The sequence below is a fragment of the Rhincodon typus genome, chromosome 7 (assembly GCF_021869965.1).
Source record: "Rhincodon typus isolate 14 chromosome 7, sRhiTyp1.1, whole genome shotgun sequence".
NCBI lineage: Eukaryota > Metazoa > Chordata > Chondrichthyes > Orectolobiformes > Rhincodontidae > Rhincodon > Rhincodon typus.
Window position 1 is genome coordinate 20,560,785 of NC_063338.1, and position 9,404 is coordinate 20,570,188.

Here is a 9,404-nt window from a genome sequence, read left to right on the forward strand (position 1 = left end):
TGTCTATACTCTGTTCTCTCAGAAGATCATCAAACATTTGATGCTCAGGATTGATATGAAATCAAATAAGTCCTTGTTTTACAGCAACAAATGCAGGTATCTCTTGGAGCTGGATTCAGAGACATCAGTCTGGTGTCTCAGATTGATTATCTCAATTCAGAGAGGTTAAAAAGTGCACACAGCTACAAACAAAGAACTGGTTCCCATGTAGAGGGGTAACAGATAGTGCTGTGTATATCACAGATGAGCCAGAGAGCTGTCAGTCATATGTGGCGGTAATCTCTGGGTAGTTTGATGTTTCTCACACTGAACCCGCTGGTCGCAGCTACAGAATGTGGATTCTGGACAATGCAAACTTAGTACTGAATGAAATTACACCCTCCAATGGAAACCGCTGCTGTATGGAAGAACGAGCCAGTGGAATGCAGAAGGAATGAAGCAAGAAACAGCCAAAATCTTAAGAGCCTGTACTGTGATGAAGAGGCGAAGACAGTGTTTATCTTTAGTTGGTGGCCAATTCAGACAAAATTACTGCTTGTTCTAGAAGTTTTCAAATGTTTACTTTGACTCTGAGACTGGTGTCTTTAACGACCTGACCTTTGCTAAAACCAAATGCACCCTCAAGTCTCAATTCTAATAGCACAGGGTTCAGCAACACTCAGAATTCACAACTATCACAAGCTGCAAGAATTCACACCGGAAACACGTCTCTTCAGATGGTTCATAAAACATTCAAATGTCATAAGGCAGGAATGATCGCTCCACTTTAATAAAGTTTTGTTGCATCACTAATTAATCAACTCCCAACACTGGGAAGTTCCCCAGTGGTTGACATGAGGAATGTGGTCACGGTGTCTAACAGATTGGTTTGAGTGCTGTGTCTCGCTGAACTCCCATTAAAAAAAAGTGAAATGAAGAACAACGTTTAGAGGAATGTCAAGAAATATTCTCCTTACAATTTTAATGTGATCCACAGAATACAAGACAACACACAACAAAAGACAGAACATTTACAAACTATAGAATCTTCCAGTTACAGTGAAATATACAGTCAGGAAGCCCAGGTTTATAATATGAACAAGTAAAGTACAATCGATAACATCTTCTTTAATTGGAATGAGGTCTTGTGTTAACACTAAGCTCAGCTTTTCAGAAGTTTCATTCCTGCTTAATGTTGGGATCTTGAATCACCATAGTGTTCCTGGAAAGAACAGCATGAAGACAATGGTAATTTTCAGATGCAATTAGTTCAATATTTTATTGTTATTGATGATCACGATCAAGAGACAATTCTCTGGCACAAAGTCCCAGTTTATACTCACGTTTGAAGCCTCCCGCAGTGACCAGTCTTTTGATTTGTTTGACACCTGTATTAAAAAAAATCAGGTATCAATTTATTCTTACTTTTCTAAATTTACAGATTCATCTGTAAACAGCAAATTTCAATGATATTAGATTACAATTTATTAGATTTTGAAAGGTGATGAAACGGTAACTCCTTAGATTTCAGAGTTGGGACTCAGCGACTCAACGAAGAAATCCTCACCAGTGCAGCAATAGTCAGTTCAGCCCTAGGATGGGGGTTCTTGCATAAATTAATGGAGAGTCAGGTTATTGATGAGATTGCCCCTCTTGTGCATTCTTAAAGACACAGGAATTTTCGTCTGGTAAGTATTGAACATCTAAAAGTTGATTCCATTACATTTTTTTAGCATGAAATAATCTTCATGGGAACAAGTAAACATCTCTACTTAAGTTCCTCCGAAAATCCTTTGACTAGCACTAGCGAAGACTTGACAAGGTTCACGGGTTCATCTTCCTTCCCCGACTGATTCTGGGTGACATGGAATTCAATAAAAACACAGCACAGTGCTGTCACAGACTCCACTCTAACCAGAGAAATACGCTTTGTTGGTGACAATAATGTTTTGGTAAAAATCCAGATTTATACTCACGTTTGTAGACTCTTGGACGAGGAGTTCTTCTCATTTTCACCTGAATTTAAATAGAAATATTTATATATGCAGTCCAGGGGTTGATGTGATGTTTCTTTGAAACATTAGTTTTAGCATCATCAAAAATCAATAACCAAAACAACAGATTAAACGAGGAGATTTAATATTGTTAAATTTCTGGGATGTGGTGCAATGTATCAGTGTGGAATGGTGAAGGCATCACCAAATATGTGGATGGTTTACAGCATGGTCATTGGTCAATGTGTCAAAGTAATAAAATGGACTGCATTGTGTTGACCCTCAGATAATAAAGAGGAATTATTTCTTTGAACAGCAGCAAGCAGTAATAATACCTCTGCACAGGTTTACTGCTGGTGAAAAGCCAAGAGCTGCTCTGATTGTTATTCCATTGCAACAGGGGTTCGCCAAAGGAAGATTCTGAAGATTCGAAATTCAACTTCAAGCCTGACAAAATCTGAGCCTAGAGCAAAATGCAAAGTCAGAGACCCTATTGTCCAGATGAGTTTAGTTGTGAGGTTACCTCGATACTGTTTTCACTGGACTCGAAGGATCCACTTCTGCTGTCAAATGTCTTCAATCCCTGACACTCCACATCAACATCAACAACTTCATCGGCAAAATATTCAACATGGCTCTTGCAAAATCCTCTTGCCTGCCAAATGAAATGGGAGACTATTCAAGTTATTTATTACTGGGAGACTATTAAAGATAGTTATTACATCATTTTCATCACTGAAATCTGAAGGGAGCTCCTATGATACAAGTCAATGCACATAGATATTTCTATTATATAACCCGATAAATGACTGCCCTTTCTTTACATAACAGAACCAATACTCACAGCCCTGCTTATGATATGACCAAATGCACACAGTCCATTCTGCGACATAACTCATCATACAAGGCCCTTTCTCGGATAATTTTCAGGGCATACAACACTTTCTATGACATCCTTTAATACACGTTGCGCTTTCCACTTATAATTCAGTACTCATGACCCTTTCTATGATACTCATAAATCAATACCCACAACCCTGTCTAACATAACCCTGCACACATGGCGTTTCTTTGATATAGCTCAATACAGACCCCTTCTACCCTTTCTGTGATAATCTTTGGTATACACAATACTTTCTATTATATAATTCTGTGCACTTGTAATTTGAATGTACATATGAAGTTTAGAGTCATAGAGTCTGAAACAGACCCTGTGGTCCAACCAGTCCATGCCAAACATAATCCCAGGCTAAGTAGACCCACCTGCCTGTGCTTGGCCCTTATCCCTGTAAACATTTCTTATTCATGTACTTATCTAAATGTCATTTAAAGGCTGTAAATGTGCCCACATCCACCACTTCCTGAGGAAGTTCATTCCACACGCGAACCACCCCTGTGTAAAACAATTGCCCCTCATGTCTTTTTAAAATCTTTCCTCTCTCACACTAAAAATATACCCTCTACTCTTGAGCTCCCCACCCTAGGGAAAAGACACCTGCCATTCACCTTATCTATACCCATCATGATTTTATAAATCTTTAGGTCACCCCTCAACTTCCTGCGCTCTAGTGAAAAAAGACCCAACCTATCCAGCCTCTTCCCATAACTCAAACCCTCCATTCCAGGCAACATCCTGATAAATCTCTTCTGAACCCTCTCCAGCTTAATTATATCCTTCCATAAAGCAGGCAGACCAGAACTGGACACAGTACTCTAGAAGAGGCCTCACCAACATCCTATACAACCTCAACATAATGTCCCAACTCCTCCACTCAAAGGTCTGAGTATTGAAGGCAAGCATGCTAAATGCCTTCTTAACCACCCTATCTATATGTAATGCAAACTTCAAAGAATTACTACATACCTAAAACCCCAAGTCTATCTGTTTCTCTGATATAACTCAATATACAAGTCACTTTCTATAATAAAGCTCAATATACCATAACTTTCAATGGTATAGCTTTGTATACATGAAGTTTGAATGTGACAAATATAATTCAGAACTCACTGCAGCCTTTTTGGTACGGAACTGGCAGCTGGGATCATCAAATTCCAGTCCAGAATTCTTGGAGCAGACGGTTTCTTTCACAGAGAATGTTAAATCCACGTTGTATGACAATTTTCCTGTGCGGTAAATCTAATGAGAGGAAAACAGTTCACTAGTGTCTGACTGTACTTGGTTTTCTTACTCGGAACTGACTGACCAATCAGTGTGAGTATAAAATAATTTTCCCCTCCTATGTAAGAATCACAAGGACAACAATGTCAATTTATATAAAATCTTTAATGTAACAAACTAACCACAAGATGCTACACAAGAGCGTTATAAAGCAAAATTTGCACTGAACCAAATAAGGTAATGGTTGAATAATTGCCAAAAGGTCAATCAAGGAAGAAGTTGAAAACAGAAGTAGAGAGATAGCGAGGCACAGACAATGAATCTCAAAGCTTAGAGCCCAGGCAGCTGAAGGCAAAGCCGCTAATAGTGGAGAGATGAAAATCAGGAATACTCACTGATATGTAAGGGTTTAATAGTCTTAATGACTTAATGATAAGAAATGCATAAAATGATATCACTTGGACTTGGGCGGGGAGTCAGCTTTGGGTCTTGAAGGAGTAAGAACTAACATCAAGGTGTATCGCAGACTCATTAGTAGTGTCTATCATACCAACAGTACTTGGTATCTGACTACTATCACACAATAAACTTCATCTTATTTAAGATAAGAGTATCTTCTCATTATACTACAAAGGGTTGTTTTCTCAACAGCAATAGACCAAGCGGACCCAGTCATCCCTATCAGGAAAGAGAATGGTGTCAGCAAATTTACCGGATAGTTCTTACTCCATGATGAGCTGTGGTGAGGATTCATCTTACAACATTCATGAAAGCAGAAATGAGGACTGGAGGTATCGAGGGAGTGTTGTGAATTTACAGGAAATCAGGGAGTCAGGAGTGAGGACAAAGGAGGGTTTGCAAAATTTTAAAATCAAGATATTGTTTGACTTGCAGCTAATGAAGGTTACGGGGTAATCAAGGTAACAGGCCTTGCTACGAATTATGACACATGCAGCAAAACTTTGTATGAACTCAAGTTTATGGAGGATAAAGGATGAAAGACCAGTCAGATGTGCAGCTCAATAGTCAGATTTATATAACATTGTGAGAATCAAAAATGGAAATTGCTGATGAAACGGATGCTGCCAGCAATTCTGTTTTTGTTTCAGATCTCCAGCATCCACAGTTCCTTGTTATATTGTAACAGCGTGAGAATATCTTTAATAAGATCAATAGTAGACCATTCTGCCCCTCAAGTCTGCTCACATTTCCGTAAGATCATGGCTGATCTGATTGTGCTGTAGATTCCACGTTTACTGCCTTTCCCCCTAACTGTTGACAAGAAGTCTAGAGGTAAGAACGAGGGCTTCAGCAGCAAATGAGCTGAGACTAGAGTTGAGACAAGCAATGTTACAGAGACAGAAACTAGCAGACTTGGTGATGATATGAAATTCTGTTCAGAAGCTCATCTCAAGTTCAAAAACATTAGAAGGGGTCTGGTTGAGCCTGAGACAGTTGTGGTGAGAGTGACGAGAGCCAAATGGAATTGCAACTCGAAATAGGTCAGTGCGTCAGCAAGTTCTCCAAAGGATAACATGAGAGATACAGAGGGAGCAATAAGCTGATCTCACAGAACGGGAAGTCTGGGATAGTTGAGGAGAACTGGAAGGACAGAGAAATGAGCAATAGGAGGCATGATAAAGAAGGAGTGGAAACTATGAAGAATAAAGGAAAAATAAGCTGAAAGAGAAAAGGAATAAATGCACTCAGTAATATTGTTGCAGACTGTACAGAGTGAAACAGACTGAGATCAGGACACACCTACCTCCTTCACTCTTCTCCTGGTTATCCCACACAGATTGCTGGTCTCAGTGATTCGGTTCAGTTTTAGAACAGACACTCTCAGAGCATCCTTTGGGCTCGGTATTCCTGTTGAAGAGAAAAGGACAGTTGTAAAAAACATTCTGGAGTTCTTCAGTGAGTTATTTTTACACATTGGTGATATCTCAGTGAGTGAGCCTCATTGCCAATAACTCGTTGCTTGATGAGGTGCCGCTTTCTCTGGTACCTACCTGAGCAGTAGAGAATCTGCACTGCAGCAATGGTGAGGAGGAAGGCTTTCATTCTGCCTCTTGTGTGATCAGCTGGCTGCTTTCTCAGAGTAAAGGATCTGCTTCTCTCTCTTGCTCTGTCCTTTCCTTGCTGCGTTCCGTCTTTATATCCCGCGTGTTCACCACATTCAAACACTGACTCATATTTACTCAGTTTTGGTCTTGGGCAGGGAAAGCTGTTGCCAAGTGGCTTTAATATGGTCAGAGCTTCCGCCCAGTAGCGTCATCGTGTTTAGAATTGATGGTGATGGGTTAGTTCAGAATTCTTTCCTGATAGTTGGATATTGTGAGAAGAGATGAAGAAAAGGATTATGTTGCTGGAAGAATAATCCAGATGCCTGATCCAGGCACATAAGTTCAAATCCCACCACGGCAGGTGGGGAATTTCTTGGATTATCCTATGAAACAATCATGACATCTCCAAATGCATTGGGTTCACTAATCCCCTCTTGTGAATTTGACTGGTGGTCTTGCCTACATGCGATTCTAGACCCATGGCATCATGGTTGACTTGTAACTAATGTTTGAAATGACTTTGCAAGCCACTCACTCTTATTTTCCCAAGGGCAATTGGAAATGGGTCATAAAGGTTAGTCTTTCGATCAACTGTCACAATATCCTGTGAAGAAAAGAAAATGGAGCTGTTGCTTCATATGTACAAATTTGCACTTTTCTGTCTACAGTAAAGATGGATCTATAGAGGATAACTCTCCTGGCCACGTTTATGACAATTGCAGTCAATAAATGCCATGTAAGATTTGTATCCTGCAACAGATAGTGCTAATTTAGTCTGAAATTACATACACAAGATTCATCCGACTGTTCCAAGAGGATGGAACGCCACTCCCTGAATGTCCTGACAGTGTATGGCAATATTTTTTAGTAATAACACATTAGAATTGAAGATCCCTGTATAGCAGTTTAAAGCTTCTCTTTCTGTGGAATTCGCTGAGGTCAGAGAATTATTCTTCAGAATTGTAAAGTAACTAATTAACATTGGAGAGGACCCAATCACCTTTAGGTTTACACAAGGTCATGCTCAGTTCTTGGGGAATAACTCCTAAAATGATTGCATTGCAGTTGGGTCGCCACTGATTGGAATGTTCATCTCCTGGCCTCCAGTGTTCAAAATCAGGGGGAAATATCACAGGGGCATTAACACCAAGTGTGGACTTTTAACATTTTATTTGAAAACAGTAGTGTATTAGTTCCTCTAAGGTTATTGACGACAAGATGAGGCTGTGTGGCTGGGTGTGTGCAGGGAGACCATGTGATGAAATCACCAGATATTGGTGCAGCCAGAGTTGGCAAACTGAAGTTTAGGGCATGGTGTCGGTGTTTGGGTCATCTCCTGCAACGTTATCACACCTAAAATTCTGCTGTGCTCGCTGGAGTGCTGTCCACATTAATACTGCTTCACTCACAACTTGTCAAACTGGCAGAGGACTCAGGAAGCAAGGTCAAACAATCATTTATTTTCATGCATGGCAATGAGAGATAGCCTTATCATCATGATGTCTAAGACCAACCCTGCCGTGTTAGATATCTCCAAGCTTCGTATAAAATATCACATTATTATGTACTACAATTTCCATATTTCTTCATCCAGATGTCTTACATTACCTACTGTGTTCTCATAGTTTGCACAGATCCTGTCTGTAATTCATCCAAGGTCAACACTATCCTGCTGATAGTGTGGCCCTTCCACATCTAGCCTGCTTCCATACAGCTGTAGTTCCCATTTACTTTTACAATAGGACAAATGAAGCCCTTACCTAACTGAAATTAATCCAAACCCTTCAAAATGTACAGTGTTAGCTCCAAATTTGTACGCCATGAGACCCAACCATTTAAATGACATTCAAATCACATTCAGATTTCAAAGACTAGGTCAAGGTCTTTTTTCCAGGGTAGGGTAGTCCGAGACTAGAAGGCATAGGTTTAAGATGAGAGGGGAAAGATTTAAAAGGGACCTAAGGGGCAACTTTATCACACAGAGGGTGGTGCATGTGTGGAATGAGCTGCCAGAGGAAGTGGTGGAGGCTGGTACAATTACAACATTTAAAAGGCATCTTGATGGGTTTAGAGGGATATGGGCCAAATGCTGGGAAATGGGACTAGGTCAGAGTGGGATGTCGGGTCAGCATGGACAAGTTGGACCAAAGGGTCTGTTTCCGTGCTGTATAACTCTCCGACTCTATGACACTCACCGTCTCTCTGCAGAGGGCAACACAGAGTGGTACACCCCAGCCCTTGGGCAAAGGGAAAGTTTAGAAAAACAATGATAAGTTTGACGTAAATGATGCCTTGGGCACGGTCCAGGAGGCACGGGGACTGGGACCATTCTGCCCAATGCATGCCTCGTGAAGACAGGGCAAGTGGTGGCCTCAGTAAAATGTTGTCTGATGGCAACGTCTAAATCCTGAACGTTGCCTGAACGCAGATTGTTCAACTAAACTTAAAAAAAAAACAAAATCACTGGAGTTAGCAGGTTTTTCTCTGCAGTCTGTCCCTGACAACAGTGGCCATTTAGCACCCACAGGCGTAGGAGCTGCGAGCAGTGATTTACTTTGGACTGGGGATTTATTGACAGTGGTGCAGAGATCTGCGGCTGGGCTTCCTGCCTCCCCGAGCTCTGCGTAGGCCTCAGGGTTTGTGTGGGAGGAATGAGGAAAGGTGAGAAACGTTTTGGGAGAAGATAAACATTAGCTTAAGAAAAGGTTGAAATCCCACAGGGAAACAGATGTGTCGAAATCGCAGAACGTTCTGGGGGGCCAGGGTTTGCTGCAACGGGTGGATCCGTTGTCAGCTCTGCACCTTTCGGCTCAAAACAACGTTTGTCAAGTTGCTGGAAGTGGTGGAGGGGACTGGTAATGTGACAGCGTGCAGCAACAGGTCATCCGCAACCCTGCTGAATCTCTCTGCTCATCCAGTACCTCCCTGAGCAATCAATTCCAACAAACTGGGGAATAATGCATGGAAAGCAAGTGAATTTGATATGACATCAGGAACAGAGACAGAAATAAAAAGATGGAAAGATTAACCAAGAGGCACAGGCAGGAAAATGAAGGAAATAAAAGCGCAGGTAGCCTATGTTATACTTTGAGCCATTTGATGTTATTTCATTTGAATACTGTTTCAATTTTAGGGCCCATTTCTTTAAATTGCATTTGTATTTCCAGGTTAACAAAGTTGCCCTCCCCTTTCCTCCTTTCAGCCCACCCTTGCCTTTCGATGTTGACGCACTCTCACGCCAGTTCT

General features: G+C 41.0%; 1 protein-coding gene across 1 annotated transcript; it reads right to left on the bottom strand.

Annotated features, from left to right (window-relative positions):
* Nucleotides 1-1,084: 1,084 nt before the first annotated feature.
* Nucleotides 1,085-6,156, bottom strand: LOC125483580 (secreted phosphoprotein 24-like). The gene is made up of 7 exons (XM_048599526.1): nt 6,105-6,156; nt 5,858-5,961; nt 3,982-4,110; nt 2,497-2,628; nt 1,956-1,995; nt 1,323-1,367; nt 1,085-1,201 (listed from the first exon to the last, which is right to left on the bottom strand). The coding sequence occupies exons 1-7, from the start codon at nt 6,154-6,156 to the stop codon at nt 1,188-1,190; spliced, it is 516 nt and encodes a 171-aa protein (XP_048455483.1). The 3' UTR covers nt 1,085-1,187.
* Between the last annotated feature and the right edge of the window lie 3,248 nt (nt 6,157-9,404).

What these genes read in the sequence shown, in the direction of transcription:
- LOC125483580 (XM_048599526.1), bottom strand. Translation starts at nt 6,156, where the DNA reads ATGAAAGCCTTCCTCCTCACCATTGCTGCAGTGCAGATTCTCTACTGC. An exon ending in CCAGTGAAAACAGTATCGAG is followed by an intron (nt 1,996 to 2,496) that starts GTAACCTCACAA and finishes ATTTAAATTCAG; the next exon opens with GTGAAAATGAGAAGAACTCC. An exon ending in TCGTCCAAGAGTCTACAAAC is followed by an intron (nt 1,368 to 1,955) that starts GTGAGTATAAAT and finishes TTTTTAATACAG; the next exon opens with GTGTCAAACAAATCAAAAGA.